The sequence below is a fragment of the Bidens hawaiensis genome, unplaced genomic scaffold, assembly GCF_021521415.1.
Source record: "Bidens hawaiensis isolate Kalapana, Puna unplaced genomic scaffold, B.hawaiensis_p1.1 tig00058904_1, whole genome shotgun sequence".
NCBI lineage: Eukaryota > Viridiplantae > Streptophyta > Magnoliopsida > Asterales > Asteraceae > Bidens > Bidens hawaiensis.
In genome coordinates, this window is record NW_027500602.1 from 26121 (window position 1) to 52388 (window position 26268).

The 26268-nt window shown below is 36.3% G+C and overlaps 1 protein-coding gene and 1 pseudogene across 1 annotated transcript; both read right to left on the reverse strand.

The window, feature by feature from the left end:
- Positions 1–11428: 11428 nt before the first annotated feature.
- Positions 11429–12598, reverse strand: LOC143602419 (F-box protein CPR1-like; annotated as a pseudogene).
- An 8694-nt stretch (positions 12599–21292) lies between these two features.
- LOC143602418 (uncharacterized) lies at positions 21293–26051 on the reverse strand. The gene is made up of 3 exons (XM_077079530.1): positions 25980–26051; positions 24429–24868; positions 21293–21785 (listed from the first exon to the last, which is right to left on the reverse strand). The coding sequence occupies exons 1-3, from the start codon at positions 26049–26051 to the stop codon at positions 21293–21295; spliced, it is 1005 nt and encodes a 334-aa protein (XP_076935645.1).
- Positions 26052–26268: the final 217 nt, after the last annotated feature.

The following is a 26268-nucleotide window of genomic DNA, read 5'->3' on the forward strand; positions in this document are numbered from 1 at the left end:
TGGTATCAAGAGTACTGTAACTCAAACGAGTCTTTGATCCTGCCTGATTTATTCTTCCCTTACTGTCCCAATCACCCAATTATTCCTACCACCATGGCTCCGATTCCTATTGTTCAGATCAATGCTTCTACCAATTTCAATGTTACTCTCACACACGACAATTTTTCGGTGTGGCGCAAACACGTTCAATCCACCTTAATCGGAATGGATCTGGACCACTTCATTACCGGCAATAAACCCGCTCCAGCAGAATTTCTCGATATGGAAAGAACCAAGTCAAACCCATAATTCTCACCCTGGTATCGCCAAGACCAGGTCATCTTGGCTGCTCTACTTGGCAGTTGCTCGCCCACTATCCAGCCCATGATTGCCTCTGCTGAAACCTCACGACAGGATTGGGAACAGCTCGTAACGAGCTATCTCGGTCTAGGATTATCTCACTGAAATCCAAACTTGCTTCAAACCCGAAAGGAAGCCGTAATGTCGCCGAATACTTGCGCGATATGAAGTCGATTGCTGATGAACTCGCCTTGGTTCAAGAACCCGTGAAGGATGAAGATCTAATGGTTCATATCCTTTGCCAATTAGGTGATGATTTCAAAAACTTTGCAACATCTCTTCGCCTACTTCAGTCAAAAATTACTTTCCCTGAATTATTTGAGAAACTAGTTGATTATGAAAGGGAGCTCAATCACACAGTCTTTCCATCACAGACTGTCATGGCCACCGCCAATTATACTCATCGTCAAACATGAAACAGTTTCAGATCTGTACCCAACCGAAGTAACAATCGTGGAAACTTCAACAACAAACCGTCCCGAAATCAGTGGTCTACTGGATCTAACTCTAGTGGTGGTAACCGTGAAACCCGTAACAACATTTATTGTCAATATTGCAATTTTGCAGGTCATGAAGCCAAAGAGTGTAGGAAACTTTCCCGGTTTCTTCGGGAAAATCAAGTCACCACAGGAGGTTCCATGACCCAAAACAAGACCTCACCTACTGCTAATGTCGCTACCTCATCTTACATGTTCGACTCCGGAGCTTCTAATCATGTTGATCCAGATCGCGCGTCCTTCCACTCTGTGTCCGAATATGGAGGACCCGATGAAATTGTCCTTGGCAATGGTAATACTCTAACTATTACTCATATCGGTCAAGGATACCTTCCAACATCTAGTGGTTCACTTTCACTAAAAGATGTTTTGTGTGTTCCTCATTTCAAAAATAAACTCATATCTGTTGCTAAATTATGTAAGACTAACCATGTTTCGGTGGAATTTTTTCCCACCCATTTCTTTGTCAAGGATCTTCGAACGGGGGCACGTCTAATGCGGGGCGAGAATTACCTTGATGTCTACTATGCAAACCTTCCTTCATCACCTCAAATAAATACATTGTCCACCACATCGCCTCTTGATTGGCATCACAAGCTTGGACACCCATCAATTCGGATTTTCAAGAAAATAGCCAAATGCTTAGGTTTACATTTTAATCTTCTCAATTTTCATTGTAGTTCATGTTCTATCAATAAAAGTCATAAAGATTCCTTTGGCATGAATTCATTTACCACTACCAAGCCCTTACAATTAATATATTCGGATGTTTGGGGACCGATAGAAAAATCCATTGATGGTTTCACCTATTATGTGATTTTTGTTGATTTTCACACTAAGTACATTTGGCTATACCCGATGAAACGTAAATCCGACGTATCCATCTTGTTTCCACAATTCAAATTGCTAGTAGAAAAATTTTTTCAAACGCCTTTGATCTCTCTTTTTACCGACAACGGTGGCGAATACATTGGTCTAGCCACCTATCTCCAATCTCAAGGTATTTCTCATTTCACAACCCCGCCGCATACCCCGGAACAAAACGGTGTTGCCGAACGCCGCCATCGTCACATTGTGGAGACCGGTCTATCTCTACTCCATTATGCTCGACTTCCACTCAATTTTTGGACACATGCTTTCCAAACCGCCGTCTACCTAATCAACCGTTTACCCACTCCAATTCTTGATTTCAAAACTCCGTATGCTCTTCTCTACCAAAAAAACCCAACTTACACAAAACTCAAACCTTTTGGATGTTTGTGTTATCCGTGGCTTCGTCCGTACGCAAAATCCAAACTACACCCACGCTGAGAACAATGTATTTTTTTGGGTTACTCACCATCTAAATCCGCTTACAAATGCTATGATCCAACAAATCGACGCCTATATCACTCGAGGCATGTTGAGTTTGTTGAAACACAATTTCCTCTACATTCACAATTAAATACACCCATTGCCATTCCCACTGTTGACAAATTTCTAGGTATCTTAGTGGACAACTCCACTTCTTCGGCCCACTCACAACATTCAGTTCCAATTCCCACTTCCACACAACAACCACTCAATATCCCTAACCAGCCGGCTTCCCATTCAATGTCTCTTGAGCCAATCGGTCCACATGTCCACACTCACATTCCAAACCCAAATTCAGCCCACTCCAACTCACATCCCACCAACACAAATTCACAACCTGAACCCGACTTGACACCCCAACACTTGCAACCACAAGCCCAAGAAACCCCATCTACCTTGTCCATTTACTCCAATTCTTCCACCACTTCGACCTCAGTTCACACTCCAACCAATAATGCATCTAGTCCCATCTCCCAACCACCTCAATCGAATTCTTCAGATACTCCACCCTCACCCCTACCTCCACGTAAACGCAAACCCAATTCTAAATACTTTAATTCCAAGTTTGTTAACCAAACTACACTTCACTCGATTCCTCCCTCCATAGAACCAACTACTCACACTCAGGCAATGAAAGATCCCGAGTGGCGTAAGGCAATGGATATCGAATTTAATGCACTTATTAAAAACGCCACATGGGAACTTGTTCCTTCGTCACAACACAAGCCTATCGGATGCAAGTGGATATTCCGTATCAAACGTCATCCAGATGGATCCATTGAGAAATACAAAGCCCGTCTAGTCGCAAAGGGGTTTCTTCAAGACCATGGCAAAGATTATTTTGAAACATTTAGTCCGTTCACTAAACCCATAACCATCCGTACGGTTCTTGCTATCGCTTTGTCTGAAAAATGGACAATTCGGCAGCTAGATGTTAATAATGCCTTCTTGCATGGCACCTTGCATGAAGAAGTCTATATGACCCAACCTCCAGGTTATGTTCATACGGATCTACCTAATCATCTCTGCCGACTTCAAAAATCGCTTTACGGGCTTAAACAAGCACCCCATGCATGGTACTTGGAGCTTGCCAAGTTTCTTGTACATCTTGGTTTTAAAAAATCCTTGGCCGATCCATCGTTGTTCATCTTTAATCGGGTTGGCATTGTTTCCTATTTCTTAGTTTATGTTGATGATATCGTCTTGACCGGCAACAACAGTCCCTTTGTACAACATGTTATTCGAGCATTATCCGAGAAATTTTCAGTTAAAGATCTTGGTATGTTGCACCATTTTCTTGGGATAGAAGTCATTTCCACAGTTAAGGGATTATTTTTATCTCAACATGCACATATACAAAACTTGCTTAACAAATTTAAAATGGACGGTGCCAAACCTGTTGCTACACCAGTTAGCTCCACCGAGACGCTAACTCTCATCGATGGCTCATCTAAAGTTGATCCTACACCCTATCGCCAACTCGTAGGCTCCCTTCAGTACCTAGCATTTACTCGACCCGATGTTTGTTTTGATGTCAACAAGTTCTCTCAGTACATGCATGCACCAACTCAACTTCATTGGCAAGCGTTAAAACGTGTTCTCCGGTACCTAAAAGGCACCATTCATCACGGGCTGTTTCTTAATCGTGGCTCTCCTCTCGATCTTCAAGCCTTTACTGATTCTGATTGGGGTGGCATCGCCGATGGGGGGCGTTCCACAACTGCCTATATTCTATACCTTGGATCCAACATCATCTCATGGCGCTCAACGCATCAAAAATCGGTTTCTCGTTCCTCAACCGAAGCGGAGTATAAGGCATTAGCAAATGGTGCGGCTGAACTTTCGTGGGTCCAGAATCTACTGTTGGAACTTAGTTTATCCATGTCTAAATCACCTACACTATATTGTGACAATGCGGGCGCTACTTATTTGTGTGCAAATCCGGTCTACCATTCGCGTATGAAACATGTCACACTGGATTATCATTTTGTTCGCGAGAAAATTGCAAATGGTTCGTCACGAGTGCTACACATTCACTCTGCAGATCAACTCGCTGATGTACTTACCAAACCACTTGGTCGAGGACCCTTTCATAGATTCCGAGCCAAGATTGGAGTCTCCGACGGATCCTCCATCTTGCGGGGGCATATTAAAGATACCAATAATAATGTCAATTAAGTATTTCCATTTATGTTCAAATGTATATTTAGATATGATTGAGGTTGTTATAAAATTATTATTGTCCACCGTAACTGTAGGCAAGATGAGATCCATTCCATTTTGTATCTTCTGTGTTGTAATAGGCTATATAAGCCTTGTAATGTAATACAATATATTCAAGCTTTTAATCATACAATCAATATTTCATATACCCCACATAGGAAACATTCTTAAAAGACTCTTTACTACCATAATATCTTCTTGATTATAAGTAGTACTCCCTCTGACTTCCATACCTTTGGTATCTAAACTTAGTGTTGGTGTTTCCTGTGGAATCATTTCATTTCCTATATTTTTGGTATCCGAATTCTTTGTAGTTTTATCTTGTCTTGAAACATTCATGAAACACCTAGTCACAAATTATGTTGTGATTCAGATTTGTGTTATTAAAAAATGTAATTACCACAAGCAAATTGTCTTTAGTGATGCAATTACTCTACTTGATTCTCACGTTTAACACGTTAATTTCATTTATACGTTAACATTCCCGATGAATGGTGTTTTAAAAACTTCTAGATTTTTTTTCTATACTTTTAATTTTTTTATTGTTTTATAATAACTAATTTTGAGCCTATTTTTTCATATAACTTACAAAATACGATGTTTTATAAAATCTAAGTATGCCGTTGCTACATGCTTATTCGTATCTATGTATCGATCTAAATATTTGTGAAACGTCTTGTGAGTAGTACGTAATGCGTAAGTAAACCAAACACAAATGTACAAGCTGTCAAAGCTACTGCATTTTAATTTGTTGGTTTTGTTTCCTTTAGAGTGACCCGGTTTACCTTTTTTGTTGTTCTAGTAAGTTTCTTTTTTCTTCACAATTGAAGGGGTCAGATACAATTGAGACTTTTGTAATTTTCCATGATGAACTGAACCGATGTCACCTGAATAACTTCGGTATCATAGTATTCGTTTTTATGGGTTCCACTACAAATTTTGCTAAAATAACCCGAACATATGTTATCCAAACAATATCGGTAACGGTATCATTATTCGTTTTTATCTTTTTCGATTGCTATGTCGAGTGTCGGTACGATACTGATACTGCAATTAACCATACTGACGCCGACCGAATTCCCGCTACAACGCGCCAGGAATTTCCACTATATTTTTTTCGCTAGAAAACGTGTGAAAATATGTTTGGAAACCAAAATCAGAAGGGAGAGTGAAATGAATATCTAAGTACCGGGAACTGCACTTGATCAGTAGCTTCTTAATACACGCACGAAATACTCGAAAGAAGACATAACCGGGTCTTTCTGTCAACTGACCCTGGTGATAGATATTATGACCCGCACAGAAAATAATAGAGGTAACTGTTATTGTGATCATGCAAATCAAGAATGTAGCTCGCCAAGATGGATGAACCCCTCCAACAGCATCCGTAGCGACCCATAGAATCGCTGACATGACACCTGACACGTATGCTATGCGTGACCAGATTTTCGTGCGTGCAAGAGATCGTTCTTTATTCCGGTCTTGTGACTTATCAATGTCGTTCACCAAGTCTTTTAGTACATCTTGTAAAATACTGGATCCTGATGTTCCAAGAGATAAGAGAACTAGTGAGATGACAACAAGCCATTTCGCATCGTATGGATTGAACAACCACAAAAGCATCAACCCCTGTAAGGATAATCTTGTAACTATTTTCATACAAAATTTGAACATCAAGGACACTAGCTAGAATTCATAGAAAACAAAATTTATATCATACAGCTTCAACCGAACTTTTTCTAGTTGTCTAGCAAAATCATAAGCGTTTATAGGGCCGTCTCCTAGAATTTAAATACCTCGGCCGAGCAAAAATTAAAAGGCTCGTATGTCTTAACGGAATTTTTTTATTCACTAGCGTACATGGATAAAACTTTTATCGACCTGTTTATTAAAAGCAGAAACCATTCTGAGCGTGTACTTAACTCATAAATCATTGCAAATAACCTTGTTTTTAAAACCAAAAAAACATATATATGTAACTAGTTTTTATCCCCCGTATTACGGGGGTTGTTTTATAATGTTTGTTCTAATATTTTTTATTTACTGAATTTATATTTTTTTATTGTATGAAAGTTAATAATATACTTACGGTTTGATAATAAATTGTTTCACAAATAAATGAGATTTTATAGCCCGGTTTAAAAGCTATATGGTTTTAATGAGACCAAGACCCGTTTATTTTTTTTACTATAAAACTGGTTTTTTAATTATAATTAATAATAAATAATATTTATGAAAGTTAATAATATACTTATGGTTGATGAGACCTAAGACCCGTTTATTTTTTTTACTATAAAATTGGTTTTTTAATTTAAATAATATATATATATCTTTTTTTAAAATAAATAAGATATTAATTTTTAGTATATCCTATTTTATAGGATTTTTACATCAATAATTTGGTGAGAATAATTTTTTATTTAATGAGATATTATAACCCGTTTAAGGAATATCCGGGTTTGGTAAGACCCATACCCATGAATTCGGGTCAAATGCATGAGAAGTCTCCATTTAAAAATTAAGCAAATCTGGTGACTTCAAAAAAGGGGGAGCGACCACATCACGGCACGTAGGATTTTTTATGTTTTCGTTTATATATATTATAGATACGTATAAAAAAGTTTGTGCCCTCGAACCTTATATGCCCCGGCCGATGGTGCTATTGGCACACCCTCCGAGCCCCCGGACTGCATTTAATTCTAGGAACCTTTTGAACTTAGAGCACTCACAATGGGCTCCCCATCCCAAGGTCCAAATTGTGTGGAATCTTGAGGACAACCCCAACCCCAACCCCAACACCAGTATCCATCGTTGTGGAAGTGAAGTCCGCGGACCTAGTTTGCGGATGCAGACGACCAAGCGAACGAACCCAAAACCCCACTCTCTCACATATACACACACATACACTTTCAAAATAATTTAAATGGAGTTTGTGGATGTTTGTTGTTTAGGAACAAAGTTGGGTTTTTTTAGGAAAATTTGAAATATGATGTGACGTTTTGTGCAGGTTTGTTGTTGAAGCTCTTGTTCCAGGGGGCTGCTAGTCAAAGGCATATACTCAGTTCTAGTCAAATGAGCAGCCTCGTTTTCCACATCAGCGTATTCGAGGAGCTCACATGCCACGTGTCACGTGAATATCTAATGTCAAATTTTTTTAGTTTGTTGTCTTAGATAACCTTAGAAAGCGAACTCCCTAGAAACCAAAACATGCCAAAAACCTCCTAGAAACAGTTATCGTATTGCTAAAACACCGATAACTTAAAAAACAAAAAAAAGGTTCGGTTCTAACCTTAGGAATTTTAGTTTGTTGGTGGTGGAGGAAGAAGATAAAGATCGATCATAAAAAATATATTCAAGAGTTGTTCTGGTTATTTTAAGAATCTAACGATCACAATACGGAAGGGGCATACTATATTTAACAAGCAAGGAAGCTCGGAAATATGCAACTAAGACACACGATAGATATACTTATGCATATATACGCAGTGTTTGAAAACAAGAGTGTGTAAAATCTTGCAACGTACGAGTTAGCTGCGTGAGCCATAAATATCACCAACAACGATGATAATGAACCTTGGATGTTGGTCAAAACAGCCGACGTGACAAGATCATCTTCGTAGTACGTAAAATACCATATTAGTACACTTATAATTGCGTAGTTCGTCAAAGAACGACTAAACTCCAAACCTGTATGAGAGAACACACATAACATTTGGTATGTATATCAAACGTGTATTCGAAACAAATATAATTGGATTTAGAGTTTTAGAGAGATATATATCCATTTGATATTACTAATGACAAAGAGGAGACGATGATTGTAGATAAAATAATAATCTTTCCAGAAGAAAATCAGAACCAAAGTAGACAAGGCCAAGAATCCCAAAACGAAATAGGAAATGAAAAGCGAAATATCCATAGATAATTATAACAGGTTTTTTTGAACTTTGGGATTATATTTTGTTAATTAGCTTATAAATTTGCTATATATATATATATATTTTGTTAATTTGTCAAGTGTTTTGTGGGATTCCTGTTTGTATATATACCGTTTCAAACTTTTAATGGTTTAGTCAATATCTCCCTCAACTACCACATTGATTATTGACTACAACTAAAGTTTTAATTAATTGCCTCTTATCATCATTTCAAAACGTGTGGAATTGAAATCAGTATATCTAACTTGTGGAATTTATTAAGTCTTTGGAAAATAAATTTCAAATGAAGACTTGAATAAGATTTTTATGCAAAATAACATAAGAAAATTTCAATTGAAAACTTAATCAATAAGTTAACTAACTGGGTCGAAGCCTACCTAGCTATCCCAATATTTACACTACTAGAAAATAAGACATTTTCCTACAAAAATTCTCTACAAATTTCTTACGACAAGTAATTTCCAACAAAAAATATAAGCTCCAACTTTGCTATAATATTATCTAATAAACATTATGTTAAATCAAAATAGTTTTTGTAGGAAAGTTGTATAAAGTTTACAACAACATGTTTTTGTCGTAATTTTGTAAGAAAGTTGTTGGAAAACGGTTGAAAACAGTTTTCAAACATGTGTTTTTCCAAAAACTTTTTTGTTGAAAAACCATTAGAAACTGGATTTTTCAACAAATTTCTTACAATTCAGTTGTAAAAAAAACTTCTTTTCTAATGTGAATCGACGTATCTGTTGGTGATTACCGACGGAAACTTATGTTAGTGACTATATCTTTGGTGATTGTTCAACTCTTTCGTCTTATTATGACCCGTTCAACATTTAGTGGTGACATTGAATGTAACAACACATGAAAGTATGAAACACATGGATGCATGTATATATCCAACTTTAGCTAGGTGGTAAATTAAAGAAACGTGTTCAACTCCCCTACACGGCTACACATACTTCTCATTCACAAATTAATTGGAATATATATAATATAATTTCAATATAAAACCCACCATATATCTAATTACTTTATGCGAATCAAGATAGACTGTTTTGAAGAAGAATAAACAACTTTCAACGCCCAAACACCACAGTACTCTTTCTTTCTTTCTCATAGAAACTAATGGGATTTGTTAATCGATTATTCCGTTTAGCGAGTTGGATTCGTGAAACCGCCTCATATTTTTCACCGATCATAAACGCAATGGGTGATAGTTTGGGTGACACTGTAGCCGGTGATCAAAAACATGGTAATAATCATGTTTTAACCAACACTCCAGAACAACAACATCCCTTGAGCATGGAGATCGAAACCGATTTAGAGGACCCGAACGACAATGATTTGGTAAATGAACAACGCATTATTATACCTAGAAAAACCAAAGTTTATTTCTATATTTTCTATATAAGTTTTTTGATTTTATATGTAGCACTTGTTCTTGTAACCACATGTAAATATCCCTTTACACCAGAATATTATATCAAATATCACCATCCCATATTTGACAAAGAACCGGGCAATATAAGTGCCGAAGAAATGAAGCAGCCGATCAACTTAAATGTGACATTCAAGAACCGAAATGAACTAGCATCGGTGTCATATGACGATCTCAACATCACTATGTTAGCTTATCCCGGTCCATGGTTTGATAGAAGTATTTATGTTGCAAGTAACATAGATCCAGGGTTTTACCAACATAAACCAAACCATGAGGAAGTTAATGTTTACATGACCGCACCTAGGTTGCCTGGTTTGCTGAAGCAATGGGAGGAATTAAATACGACAATGGCTTTTGCGGTGAACTTGGAGCTCACCGTCAGATTTCGTTGTAGTTTTCTATGCACGAATAAACACCGTTTTCATACTCAGGACAAGTCACAAATTAAGGGATAAGTATTTTTTTTCATCGGTACGATATATGGTATATATGTGGTTCATCATGTGAATTATTATATTTTGACTGTTCTTGAGCTTTGATGTATAATGACTTTGATTCTAGTTTAATTAACTTTTAGTTATTTTTAGTATGAGTTTTATTTTATATTGTTTGTTTTGATACATAAAAACATGGTTTCCATCTTAGAAGAGGTTTTCTTGTTTTCTAAGTTAAAGTTTTATTATAAATAAAAATAATATAGTTCAAGTCTATGTAATTGGTGGGCAAGTTTGTTGAACAAAAGAAAGAGTCTTTATTTGATCACATAACCCATTGCTGAGTTTTGTTTTTTGGCCTTAATTTCCAACATATAAGCCAATCTTATGGGGCTAAAATTTTAAAATATGTACGGATCTAAAAATTCTTATGGGGCTTCTATCAATTAGTTCACATATTAGGTCTTTGAAATGGTTGGCCAACTTCTTGTTCATTGATAACTAACTGATAATTGAAGAAGTGAAACAATATTGTGATTGTGTGTGTAAATTGCAGCGGATGAGTGAATCGGCAAACAAACGTTAATGGTACTAATAACTTGGTGAATGTATTACAACGGATACACATACTTATAGTGTATTTGGCGTGTACAAAGTACACAACCGTTGCAGGAAACGTTGCAAGGGTTAGGATATGTGTTCGTTAATTAACCACCAAAACACATAATAATAATTATAATACTAAACCTAAGTCTAATAATTAGTCTTAATGTTACATGAACTGATGAACATATAACACAACCAAAATAACTATAATAATAGTCTAATGCTAAGTTTAAATTGTCTTGTTAATGCTTTTGTGGGTCATATAATGCTAATACGAATATACAAGGGCTAAAAGATAGTTAACTTATAAACGCAGAATTTCAATTTTGTTTATGGATAATGATACTCCAATGGTATAATGACATGACTAGGGCGAGGCAGCACTCGGTAAATAAGATCAAATATCAGACCTTGTTATATGATCGTTAGCAAGTGAAATAGCATATAAATTATAGTTTAGAGCATTTGTGTTTTACCATCTATCTAAAATCTAAACAAGTACATATGTACAACATAACATATGAAACATCAACAGCCAAAACATAATAACCATTAAAACTTTAATATATAAATCCATTCACACAAATTGTCAATAACACAACCTTAAAACATTAAAACCATAAGTTAAGAAATTCTAGCATTCAAAATTATCTCTATCAACCATGAAGGAGAGCAAGACTAGCGGGATACCTAATAGCACAAAACGTATTAGACAAACCTTGAGTCTCGAGATCTTGCATCTCATTCTTGATTGCATCAAGCAACATAAGCCTTCCATCATCCATCACAATCAAAACTTCCCGATCACTCTTCATCAACAACGGTGGAAACCTAATCGAAGGCTGCGAAACCACAAAAACTTTCTTCCAAGAATCCACTACCCCATAATCTCCCATCACCCAAACGTCCCATATTTCAACATTGCCACGAACATAACGAGCATACAACGACAAAGATATAGATTCCTCCCCGTACGAACCTATGCTTGTTGATAATTTGAACCAATATTCTTCGGTAAATCAAGAACTAGAAACCGCTCATTGTCTAAGTCGAATGCCATGATAACATTAAAACGAGACAAACCATTTCGATTAGTGTCTTTCATTACTAACCAATTAACAAAACCATTCACTAACACATTACTAGACCAACCCCTAGTCAAATAACAAGGTGCCCTCAAACCTTCCTTTTTCTTCCATGAATTAGTACCAAGTGTATAAATATACACAAAGTTCTTAGTTTTATAATCATCCAAATCATAAGCGATCTCCACAACCTTAAACTCACAAGTCCTTGAAACAAAACCAAACCCCAAAACAATGTGTGAAAACCTACTATGATCAACATGATGGTCATCAATAATCTTTAGCTTTTGAATACTAGGGTTCCAGAGAACTACATTACCATCATTTGCATGATAATTTGTATCGAACAAACAAATTAACCCCGTGTCGGATCCCACAACTTGAAGGTACCCATTAAGGGCTTCGCAAGGGGGGTGAAATTTGAGGGTTTCTTGGAAGGTGAGTGGAGATCGGAGGGAGTAGAAGTAGTTGATGTAATCGGTGGTCTCATAGTAAATGAGGATGCGGTGGTTATCGGCTGCGGCGGAGGAGGTGAGGTGGAGCTTGGTGAAACAAGGGTGGGAGATCAAAGGCTTGGATGAAGTGCAAACATGTAGGAATTGAATGAGGGATTTGGCGGGAAGACGAGAGAGGATGTTGAAGATAATGTCTTGAGGGAGGTTGAAGATCCTAGGAGACATCGATGGATCGAAATGGTGAGGTATGCAAGGATTATTATATGTACTTTAGATGTTTAATAATAATGTTTGTGTTTGGAATATATTTTTCCTTATTTGGAAAGTTTAAACAAATTTGATAGTATATTCTCTTTACATATATTTTGTGATAAAAAAAAAGTAAAAGGCAATATATATATATATATATATATATATATTGTTTAATTAAATGTAAATACGTATAGAAATGAGATATGTGCTATATTAAAAAAATATATAATAAACAATTTTTTGGTATGTATGTAAATGCTTTGAGAGGAAATATACAACTTGTGTGTACTATTTATAGTTATAGTTCTTACATAGTATACTTTATTTTGTATAAAGATTGTCTTTTTTATTAGAACATTTATACATTAATATAGTTACACTTACCATATATTTATGAGTTATGCATGACTCAAAGTTAGGCAAAAGTTTTAGAAACCACGAGGAAAGTATAGCTGTATAGGCTTGATTATTTATACGGATGGGTTATTGTGGAAAACAAGAAACGATCGTGTTTTCAGTAGGAACGTCTATAGATTGAATCAAGCAATGTTATGCAGCAGCAATTACAACAAATTTTATTTTATAAGTAATAATGTATTTATATATATAATCTTAACACCTTTCATTTGATAAAAACTGTTTGTTTAAAAGTTGGAAAGTATATAATTCACAAAAAAAGAAGCAATTTACATACTTTATATTATTATATTTTTTATTATCATACAACTAAATTCGTTAGTGGTAGGAAGCCTGAGTCTCTCAAGTTCAAACTCCACTGACAACACTTTGTGATCTCAAGTTAATTCGATCATAAGGGCGTCCGGGTTTTACCATCAGTGAGTCTTCGGGCGGGCGGTTTTTCCTGGAATTAAAGATAACTTGGAGTTCTTTTGTCATCGGGTCACCCCCTATGGAGTTCCTGCGTGATTCTCTGTTTGTTGACCGCTAAAAAAATTGTTATACTAAATTCTATCATAATAGCATAAACTTATTGGATATCTTGTAACACGGAATTATAAATTTTGTTCTTTAAACATATGCAAATTATGAATCGTGTTTTTTAAAAAGATTATTTGATGGCGGTGTCCTTTAAAAGACATGTTTGTTTGATTTTCGTCATTTTGACTAACTGGCATCCAAAAACCTTGTTAAGTCTTGGCATGTGAGGGCATTTAAGTCTATTTACGCATAATATTTAAGATTTATAATTAGACAGAATTACAAATTTTGTCCTTTAAAAAAAGCCAAATTACGGTTCGTATCCTTTTTTTAGTTTCCTTGCAGGCCGTGTATTTTAAACTTTTTTTTTCTACACGTTATGTCCTTTACGCTAACTGGGTTAGAAAAACTCAGTTAAATGCCCTCACGTGAGGCGCATGTGAGGGCATTTTTGTCTTTTCGTCTACCCTGCAACTTCTTCCTCTTTCTTCTTCATTTTCCTTTCTCAACTTCCCATCATCTTCACACCTACCAAATTACACGCTCAATTACACATAGTAACACGCTCAATTACAGTATTCAGTTCGTAATTGTTACTAGAAGCTGCTGCAATGGCTTCACCGTCGGAACTGCTGTCGAAGTGGCAAGAGAAGCAGCCGGTTAATCAAACGATGTATCGAACGAAGAAGATATACTTCTCAGGAAACGCTACTAGAATCGTACTTCAGAACGAGAATGGACCGTGTCCTCTTATAGCCATTTGTAATCCTCTATAACTCCTTTACAGTTTTCTAGGGTTTCATAATTGCTGAAATTAGTTCGTTAATTACGAATTGATCGTTAATTTTGTTGTTATTTACCTAATTTGGCACTCAGTCTGCGATTAATTATCTAATTCCTCAATTAGCACTCAAATTGACGGTTATTCATTCTTTAATTAGTAATTAGGTTGAATTTTAATGTTTTAACTGTAATCTGAATTGGATTGTGTTATGTTAAAGATCGATTACACGATTATTGATTGTATTAATTAATTACTTAATTTAACAGTGTTCTGTAGTAATTAGGTCGAATTGTAACATTCTTTTTACAGAATTAGGGAAAGATGATTATTGATTCAACTGTAATCTCAACTTCAGATTTCTTGAGATTTTATATTACTGTTATTGATTGAAGTTTGAAATCTATGTTGATTACCTAATTTAACTGTAATCTGTACTTTAGATTTCTTCAGTAATTAACTTGATTGCATATTACTGTTATCGATTGAATTTTGGAGTCTATGTTAGGCAACATCCTGTTGCTGAGAGGCACATATAATCTGAAGGATCAAACTCACGTATCAGAGGCACAATGAAGAAGAAAAAGGAAGAAGAAGTTGCAGGGTAGACGAAAAGACAAAAATGCCCTCACATGCGCCTCACGTGAGGGCATTTAACTGAGTTTTTCTAACCCAGTTAGCGTAAAGGACATAACGTGTAGAAAAAAAAAAGTTTAAAGTACACCGCCTGCAAGGAAACTAAAAAAAGGACACGAACCGTAATTTGGCTTTTTTTAAAGGACAAAATTTGTAATTCTGTCTTATAATTAAAACCAAAGTAAATATATTATTAGAAAAAGAAACTACATAAAATATGTTAAACAAACCCCGTTAAATCTTGGCATGTTTGGATTTAACTGAGTTTTTGAATGGCAGTTGGTATAAAGGACAAAAGGTAAGCGTATTTTGCCATATAAAGGATATCGCACGCAAATAAACTTTTTAAATGATTTAATCCATAAATCACATTTATTTAAATGACAAAGTTTGTAATTTTGTCAACAATATAAAAATGATACCGCGTATATAATTTTTTTGAGTAAATCTTTTTTTCCCATGTGGTTAATGAGGCGGTGAGTTGATGATACAAGCGTAGTTGAGAAACGATTAATATTGAAATATATTAAATTCTATGAATAAAAAAAAAATAACTCGAATTTGATTACATCCTGATCACGAGTCGATATATATACCTAAATATTAATCCTTTACTAGTACTCTAATAAAAATAATAAAGCAATTAAATAATTATATCAAACTTGACAATTATATGTAACTCTTTAATTAACTTTAAACCATTCCAAGACAGGGACGAAGCATAGTGAGAGTCAGGGGTGCTGTTATTTTGCGCAGCAATGTAAATTAACTCGTTTTTCATCCGCAACTTTGTATACGTAGTGTAAATTTAATTATTGTTTGCCGAAAATTTGAGCCCCACTCGTTTGTGAAAAAAATCATTTGATTTGAGCTCTCTGCGTTTTCGTCCAAACTTCGGCAATGCTCCAAAATGCCAATCTTGCAGAGGATGAAAATCGTAGGAGCCATCGAATGGGTGGGTTAAATACAAACCCATCCAACTTCTCCCCACACCACACACACACACACACCCACACCCACACACTCAAAAAAATATGATCTTATAAGGCTATAAGCATTTTCCTAAGAATACGAGGAAAGTGATTAGCTGAGCTATTCCTTACGTTTTTGGATGAGATTATGATATTTTATAACAGCAAGCAGTGACTTCATGTTAAATGTGGCCATCAAATTCTCGATTTTGATAAAGCTTTCGACAATGTTCATTGGGACTTTTTATTGCCAACCATGACGTAATTGGGGTTCCCGGAAGTTAACTACTTAAAGCATTCACATTCAGTTCTCTACCATATATCCATATATATCATATAATTACATTAAAAGTTACTACAGTTTCTCTCTCCTTGTCAATTAAATAATACAATTTTATACTTTTATAATTATAATTTATCTTTCCTTTGCTCAAAACTACTTTCAGAAAATATTAAAACAGATTGATTATACGGTGTGAACAGTGAAATCGTAAATTTAACTTTTTCGTATATAACATTTCCCCTCTCCTTAATCACAACTACTATAACCATACAATATAATTTTTAAATTCCCCTCACATATAATTTACAAAAAAAAACTTAGGAGAAATTTTAGTTAAAATACAAAAAAGAAAAAAACAATTTATTACCCTATAGCAACGACGTCTCGTCGCTACAAAAAATCTCCTTTATTCTTAATTTTATAATAAATATAAGTAGCAACGTAAATCGTCGCTATAGATTAATTTATTTTATTTATAGGTAATTTTAAACTTTGTTTATCACTAAATCTTTATTTTTATCACTCAAAGATGTTTGCAACGAAAGCCTATAGGATGATAAGTCGTCACAAAAACTGAACTCTATAGCAACGACTTCCAGACCTATATCAACATCACCTAGGCGGCGAAAAGGTTTGCAACTTGTCGTCGCAAAAGGGTGTTGCCACGACTTATTGTCGCTACAAAGCTTGAAAACTTCGTCATTTCAGACAAAATTTTTGTAACAGTTAGCTTATCTCGGTCCATGGTTTGATAGAAAGTATTTATGTTGCAAGTAACATAGATCCAGGGTTTTACCAACATAAACCAAACCATGAGGAAGTTAGACAGCGTTTGGTATGGCGTAACGAAAGATGAATAAAATGATTCATTAAAAGGTAATGAATATTAGTGTGTTTGGTTGAAGAAAGAAAAGAAATCATCTATTACCAAATGGAATCTCATTTCCTCTAAACATATCAATTTCATTTCTCGCAGCCCCCTTCTTGGTTGTTTATTCTATACCGTGTTTCATGGTGGTTTCTCTTTTTTGTCCTCACACCATCATATTGTTTGATTTGTAGAATGGTGAGCTTTCATTGATTTTGCCCGGTTTACAAACCCTTTTAACCCTTACGCGGTTCGAAACGTGGTCTTTTATAAATATGATAATGTCATTACAACCATATCTTTTTTGTTAAATAACCATCGTTGAATTAAACATCAAAATTTTCGGGTTTTAGAGTTCATATACATTTCACTTTTGGAAAAGACTTAACATTATTAGGGCCCTCCTTTTATGAAAGGAAAGATACAAGAAACTTTTTGGTTTGTATAGTAGGTGACTCTAGCTCTTGATGAGAGGCTCGGGAAGACAACTACACAATAATATTTATAGAAAGCTAAGTTCAATAAAATTTCTCAACGGATGACAAAATAAAATGATAAAATAGTACATTAAACTACAGAGTTGAAACATAAACCTATATAGATAACCCCCAAAGCATTGAGATAGTAATCAACATTAAGTTTTCATGTTGTTAATGATGATCATCCGCCAAGTCTTGATTCTCTCGTTCCCGATCATTATTATCCATGGCTTGGTCCTTGTAATAAAATCTTGAGATACAACAATATAATACGAAGTTTACCGAGCATACACATATCAAAACCTTATAATACTTGTCTAGCCGACTGTCGTTGATAGTATACCCAAACCATCCCTTTAGGCTATTAAATACTATGAGGAGGATGATGATCATCAAGTATCCTAAGCCCATCACAATTTCGATATATTCATTTCCATAATCAATTAGATCTGGTAAACCTGTCATTCGTAACGTAGAATTTCTTAACACCCCTTTCAGAGTAAGTCCTTCCATGCACCCAAGCACACAAAATTGAGGCACTTGTTGGGTTCGTAGGCCTTGTTGGCCCGGTTTATTATATGAAGTCAAAAGAGGAGACGGGTGTGGGCGGTCGGGCCCAAGCCCGGCCCGGTTTAGATTTCTTGCATAATAATTTACTAACCCTAGTTCAGTCTCTATATAAACAACATTATGTACTTGTAATATTTGTCACTCAATAAAGATATACCTAGTTGCCACCCGTGGACGTAGGTCAGTTTAGACCGAACCACATTAAATCCTCGTGTTCGTTTATTGCTTTCGTGTGTGTGTTCGGTTTCGTGTGTGCGTTTAATCCTAACAAGTGGTATCTAGAGCTTAGGTTCGGATCACGCGAAGAACACGTTGAACCAGCCGAGTCGCCGCCAAACCATCCAGCCGCCGCCACCCTACTGCGCTAGGGTTCCGCCGCCGCTACGGTTCTCCGATTGTCGTTAGGGTTTACGCCGCCGCTGTTTCGCCGCCACTAAACCCAGCCCGACGATCGCGACTAGGGTTCAGTCCACCGCCATACACCACCAGTAACCAACGGTTGGCAGTTTCCGCCATCGCTAGAATTGTTGTCGCCAACGATCAATGGTTAGTTTGATGTTCTTTTATTTTGTTGAAAGCTATTAATCAGAGCATCACCATTGGTATCTCATCGTATGCGTCGTCCCGTGAAGATAGGTTTGTTTTGACTTGGAGTGTGATTTCCAAGTAGGTTGGAGACCGAGATATTTTATGTTTCTTTGGACCAGATCCCACATGGGCCTAGCAAATTAAAAGTGGTCTATTTTGGTTTGCTGTTGGTCCGTGACTTAGGCTGTTGCCCAAGTTCAATATTTTTTGGTAGGATTAAGAAATAGAAAATATTTATATATTGGGTGGAGATCATATATTATTGCAAAGTACGAGCCGGGAACAATTGAATCAAGAGCCTATTTTTTGAAGAACAGTTGTCAAGTCAGAAGAAACGTTAAAGAAATCGAGAACCAGTGCCAACCGCGTTTGTCAGGTTTATCGTTTCAGTTTAAAGTTTCGGTTTCTGATTTTCAGTTCGATATTCCGCTGCGTATAAATAGGTTGATTTTTTAACAGAGTTTAGTAGAACAGTTGTTAAGTTCAGGCTCGTGCCATTGTTGTGTCTGTCTCTGTTTTTATCCAGTTTTTCGTTTTAGTCATTGTTATGGCAGAAGACGGAAATGTTTCGATACAGAAGTGACGGACAGAAGTTCGGTTGGTGGAAGATGCAGATTGAGGCACTACTTTGTCAGAAAGACTTGGATGTAGTGTTTGAGGATGAAAAACCAGAAAAGTTGTCAGAAGCAGATTGGAAGAAGTTAGACAAGAAAGCTAGGGCTTGTATTACATTGTCGTTGTCGGAAGATGTGGCGTTTAACGTCATGAAAGAAACCACAGCCCGTGGTATGATGGACGCACTATCCAACATGTATGAGAAGCCTTCGGCAGCGAATAAAGTCTATCTTATCCGAGAGCTAGTGACAACAAGAATGAAAGAGGGTGGGTCAGTTACAACTCATATCAATAATCTTAATTCGATCTTGTCCCGCTTAGTGTCAGTTGACATTAAGTTTGATGATGAAGTTCAAGGTCTCTTGTTATTATCCTCTTTGCCCGACAGTTGGTCGCAAACAGTGACTGCAGTTTGTAGTTCGTCTACAAATATTACTTTCGATGGGATTCGAGATCTGATTTTGGGAGAAGATTCAAGACGCAGAAGTTCAGGTGAATCATCAGGCAATATGCTAGTCACAGAAGGTAGAGGCAGGAGAAAACAGCGAGGCAGTGGGAGCAGGAAGAGGAGTCAGTCTAAGACTCGTAAGGATATTGAATGTTGGGGTTGTAAAGAGAAAGGACACTTCAGGAATCAGTGTCCGAATGGTAAGAAAGAGGTGAACGTTACAGAAGACGACACAGATGACGGGGTCAGTAGTGATGAGGCTTTGGTTTGTAGTGTTGAGAGTAGCGTTGATGCTTGGGTGATGGATTCTGGTGCATCGTTTCATGCCACTCACTATAGTGAAACGATGAAGAATCTTAAATTTGGGGATTTTGGAAAGGTTCGACTAGCGAATGATGATATTTTAGAGGTTACGGGTATGGGAGACGTTGATTTGATAACTTCAGCCGGTACTTCTTGGACTTTGAAAGACGTGAGGGTTATTCCAAGTTTGAAGAAACGTTTGATATCAGTTGGGCAGTTGGATGACCAAGGGCACGATGTTAAGTTCGGGAATGGGCAGTGGAAAGTAGTCAAAGGGAATCTCGTGGTTGCTCGTGGCAAGAAAATGGGTTCGTTGTATATGGTCGATATGTCACCGAAAGGAGTGGATCCAGTTTTGGTGAAAGACAAAGTCCGGTTCACAGAATCTCGTGGGCAGAAGAAGGTTCGTTTTGCAAGTAACAAACCCAGAGCCAAAGTGAAGATTCAGGATGAACGAGCTAGGAAGGTTAAATCAGTTGGGGGACATCGTGACAGTGGGAGCACAGGTCGTGTTTCAGTTACAGTTCCAGGTCGACAGTGGATTAAGAAAACCAGTATTCAAGCTGTAAAAGTCTCTCCAATGAATTACTTGCTGAATATGGAGAGTGTTTGTTCTCAGGTTATCTCAGGATCCGGTAGTTCGTTACAGTGGGAGCCGGTAGGGACAGGGAATGGGTCAGGGGCAGTTTCAGCCGTGACTGACGTGTTGGAGCTCCGGGGAGCTTCAACGGGCCTTCAGGTTAATTGATGAGAAGGCGGTGGCAACTAGAAGAAGTTTAATGTTCAGATTACAGAAGTACAATCAGGAGTGCAGACGAGAGTACTCAAGGCCTCCGAGTGGGAGATTGTTGGGTTCGTAGGCCTTGTTGGCCCGGTTTATTATATGAAGTCAAAAGAGGAGACGGGTGTGGGCGGTCGGGCCCAAGCCCGGCCCGGTTTAGATTTCTTGCATAATAATTTACTAACCCTAGTTCAGTCTCTATATAAACAACATTATGTACTTGTAATATTTGTCACTCAATAAAGATATACCTAGTTGCCACCTGTGGACGTAGGTCAGTTTAGACCGAACCACGTTAAATCCTCGTGTTCGTTTATTGCTTTCGTGTGTGTGTTCGGTTTCGTGTGTGCGTTTAATCCTAACAGCACTAACCAAAGAGAACTTATGGAAGTATTTGAATCCTTATCACTCTAATAACCGACTTCTTTTAACCTATGAACCTCCAGTCGCCAAGCGAAAATACAACTAAATATTCCACATAGCATTCCAATACCAATTCGGACCTTCTCCTTCTTCGTCTTCTCATTTTCACTGAAACAGTTAATCTTGTTATACAAAACGGGGATCACAAAGCTTGAGAAACCCTGAAAAACGCTGTAGATCTGAATTGGTATATTGTGGGTCACATTTAGGTTGCTGTATTGTAGATAAAAGAAGGTAGCCCCAGTTGCTGACATTATGGATACCACAAAAAACATCACCCACATAGGAAGCATTCTTAAAAGACTTTTTACTATCACAGTATCTGCTTGTTCATGAGAAGTACTCCCAGCTTTGGGTTCCTTACCTTTGGTATCTAGATATCGTGTCGTTCGTCTTTCCTTTGGAATCTTTACATAGTCAAGCTTTTCAGTTTCTATATTTTGAATGGGTTTATCTGGTCTTGGAGATTTCATGCAACACCTAGTCATATATAAAGTCATAATGATTTAGATTATTTTTACTGTAAAAAATGACCACAACTACTATATTCAAAAGTAATGTAATTCTTTGATTTCTCATTTGCAGTGTTGTCATAATCGCTAGCCAGGCGATGGGATGAGACTAGCAATTAATCAGGATTAATTGGGATTAACTGGGAGTAATCGGTGATATTCGGGATTTTTACAACCATATTCATTGGTCACACAAAAATTATAATGTAATAATCCTAGGCAAAGTTTGGTTTCGAAATCAGCGACCATATTTTTAAAAATAGAGGCGATCAATAAGAGTATTTGAGGATCATTGGTAGTGTATTGTATCTCATTACTGGTGGTGTAGCTCACTCTTAGCATATGTTGTAAGCAGGTCAGATTTAATACACAAAACCTACTAGGAACACCTAAAAGTCAACATATTCACTTTTTACCCTGCACTTTTCAATGTGCATGTGGATAGAAGCTCAATATAAGTAGATACAACTAAACCCCGATTTACAAAGACTATTCTATAGAAATAGGTTCCTCACTAAAATCTAAATGATCACAGTTTTCTATTATTAGACAAAATATGAAAAGACTTGGAATATGAACAAACACGAGATATGAATAGACTTAAGTGTTTTATGATTATGTTATCTATAATTTATATATATATATCCTTGTAACACTCATATATAGATATACAAAATATTTACAATTACCAAGTTTAACTTATATGAACTCCATGAAAGAACTTTTTGTTGTATCTCAAATTTGGGTATAGATTTGTAAGGGGTGTTAGTATAACGTTTGCTTTCCTCGAAAATTGTTGGTTCATTAACCAAACGATTTAAAATAAAGTGACAGATTAACATACAACAAGTTGTGCCGCAACCCCCCTTCCCGGAAACCAATCTTAATAAAAACAAAGATTTGGGCCTTAGGAGTGAAAATTTACTATGCACGACCCGCTGAACCATGTAGCCTCTAGGCTAGAAAGCAAATGTATCAAAAGAAAAATGGATAAATACGTGTTTATTCTCTAAACATGTTTTCTCGTGTTTAGCAACTTTGCATGATTTTGCCGTCAACACAGTCTTACCCGCAGCAAACTCATTGTTCTTGATCCCTAGAAGAGGGATACTTCTATGAGGTCCACACAAGTGTGTTTTCCCATGCCTACCCACAACACTAAAATATCATCTTACCATATAGTAGACATCCTTGACAGTCTTTCGTTAAAAAGTTCACAATGGCCTTCATTTTAGCATAAACTCATGCACGCGTTTTAGAAAATCGCACAAAACATCACTAAGAAATGCCGATGTTTAACCCCATGTAACTCCTTGCAACGGACTACGAGATCGCTAAAAGAATCCAAAGAAAACTTGCGCCAAACTAGGCATGGCTCATCAGCTGAAATATAGGGATTATTGGCCAATACTTAAGATTAACACGATACTTCAAAGCTACATATATATGCTAGCCTAGTCCTTCAATGGGGATGGCCGTTAGTAACTCCTAAGCTCGAAGACATTCAAAGATTGTATTTTGGCGAAGGGATAGAACAAACTTCAGCCTTAGACTCTAGACGATTCCACTAAAAAGGAACTCGTCAACGTATGTTGTGTTTTAGGGGGTGGGGGTGTATGTGGGGTGTGTGTGTGTGTCTTTTTTAGAGAAACTGTTAAGAACAAAATCGGGAAGGGAAATGTGCAAGCGATCCATGTCTCACTCATAGTTAGAGTCAAACCCATCAATACCACATCCTCAAAGGATGTGATCCTGCAAACACCACGATTGTGTCATCGAGACCACAAAAGCATATGTAGGTACGTTCTCAGCTGACCTAAGGCCGACCCAATAATATTTTTGGATGAGACTAGGGCTTGAGACCCCTAATAAATAAGGTCTTAGTTTCAAACTTTTTAAATATATATATATATAATAAGAAATATGTGTTAATAATTAATGTAATTCATTTTTAAAGCATAATCTTCTCCTAGTGTAATGGCTAAATGCTATTTCTTCTTCCTTTCTTTGTTTTCTCAATTCAAATTCGATTCTTAGTTGTGTTACTTTCTAAATCTATATATTTTTATTTTAACACACATATTCTTAGCGATTATGATTCATACGGTAATTTATTTGTTCTTCCTTGTTTCTCAATTTTCATTTAAGCTTTTATTTAGTTATATACATATATCTTAATCTTATATTGTATATAGATCACTCATTTTTGTTAAAAAAAAGTTTCTAAATTTTATAATTTTATATAAGGAACACGAAACCACTCGATATATAACTTGAAGTTGTTAGCTATTACGAATTACTACATAAAAATACTATTTACTGGCATAATACTACATTTATTTTATAAAAAAAACTTAATATTGTCTGTCTTAAACCCGAATAAAAGAGTAGGTTTTATACTCGTGAAATGAAGAAGGGCTCCAAATTTGTCTATCGCTTTAGGTCTCTAAAATTGTTGGGCGACAGCGGGTTGAACCCGGATTTATCAATCTTATTTTTGATTTTTATCATCTCTTTGGATAGTTTAGTTTGACACTATGACTAATAATAAATTAATAATGATTACAATCTTTAGAAAATAAAATCAAAAGAGAGTAAAATGAATAAGTACCGTGGTATAATGTACTTGGAAAGCTTCTTAATACCATTACCAATCAGTCTAAAGAAGATCTGAGAGGGTCTTTTTGTCAACTCGCCCTGATGATAGTTTTTATGACCTACGCAAAAAATAATCGAAGTGGCTGTCATTGCGATAATGCAAATTAAGACCGAACTTTCCCAAGACGGTATAACCCCACCAACAGCATCAACGGCAACCCAAAGGATTGCGGAAAGGGATCCAGACACGTGTGCTAAACGTAACCAGGTTTCTGCACGTGCAAGAGATCGTTCTTTATCCTGATCTTCTGACTCGTCAATGTGGTTCACTACGTCCTTTATGACATCCTCTAAAATATAGGCTCCTGATGTTCCAAGAGATATTAAAACCAGTGAGATCAAATCAAGCCATATGATATCGTATGGATTGAACAGCCACAAAAGCATCAAGCCCTGTACCGAAAGATTCGATGTAAAAATCAGTGTAGTTATGATATGATGGGCTTTTCAAACAAAGAGAAGGTAAAGTTTTTTTCTAAAGTGCATTAAAAAAACAAGCTTAGAAAATTCAAAAAATGAAACACACATAGTAGTATTAGACTAATACCACCACAATTAATAAGTCAAATTCATTATTCACTTTTTATTAAGCTATTATTGTTTCGCGGCATATTTTTATTTTAACTTAATTAATCTTACATAAATAATATAAACAGTAATACTATTATTAAAATTGCATCCTATAAGTTTCATGCTTAATGAATTAGTTATTTTAAAGAAATTCAAATCAGTGTTTGGTTTTGTTGGACTGAAAGACATAACACACAAACTTGAAATGCGATTACACTGATTTCATATTTCGATTGCAGTTTGCTCAATACATGCATGCAACTCTATTTATAATCTGTAAAATTCGGATTCCAAGACCGACTAGTCGGTCCTAGGACCGCTTAGTTAGAGGCTAGGCGGTCAAAGTTAAGTCAACTAGGCTACCTTTTTAACGTGAATTACGCTTATTTTAACATATTTAAAACATTCGTATTCTTTGGGTACTCCACATGTACTTCCAACTCATTAGTTGTCCGTCTAGCGACTTTTGCAATCTTGTTTATAATATACATTTTTGAGTGCCATAAAACAAAATTTACAGTAATGACACTTAGAATCTTATTTATACATGTAGCATACTAAGTTTAGTTTAATCTTTCAACCAATATAAATTTATGATGCTGTTTGGTAGCTTCTTAATGATTCCATTACCTTTGAGTAGGTCAGAGGTAGAGTGTGTTTAGTTACACCTCTTAATGACTCATGGAATCTCTTAGTCAATCAGACCTCTTATATTGACCCGGCAAAAGATCGCCAACAACCCTTAAGTGTTGTTTAGTTACTTTATGACACTAACTGAAGAGCATATATCATGGAAGGGGCCACAATTACAACTATGGAAGGTCGGAAATATGGATCACGTTCGAGGTGGTTCGTAAACGACACTTCGCTAAGAACACAAGAAGCTAAATGAAAGTGATATCTAGTTAAACCAGTGTAATATATATATACTTACCCCTATATACGCCGTGTTTGAAAACAAGAGCGTGTAGAATCTTCCAACATACGAGTCAGCTGCATGAGCCATAAATATCACCAAAAGCGACGATAATGAACTTTGAGCGTTGCTCAAAATTGAAGACGTGACAAGGCTATCCTTGTAATATATAAAAAACCATGCTAGTATATTTGTAATCGCGTATTGCGTCAAGGAACGACTAAATACCAAACCTATATTCGGGAACACACGAATATGAAGATTCATTATATATCAAACATGTAAATACATACAACTAGTTAGATTT

Excerpts from the sequence above, each read along its gene's own strand:
- LOC143602418 (XM_077079530.1), bottom strand. The coding sequence starts at position 26,051 with ATGGCTCATGCAGCTGACTCGTATGTTGGAAGATTCTACACGCTCTTG. Across the intron at positions 24,869-25,979 it reads CAAACACGGCGTATATAGGG|GGCTTGATGCTTTTGTGGCT; the intron begins GTAAGTATATAT and ends CTTTCGGTACAG. Across the intron at positions 21,786-24,428 it reads TCCAAGTACATTATACCACG|GTGTTGCATGAAATCTCCAA; the intron begins GTACTTATTCAT and ends ATATATGACTAG.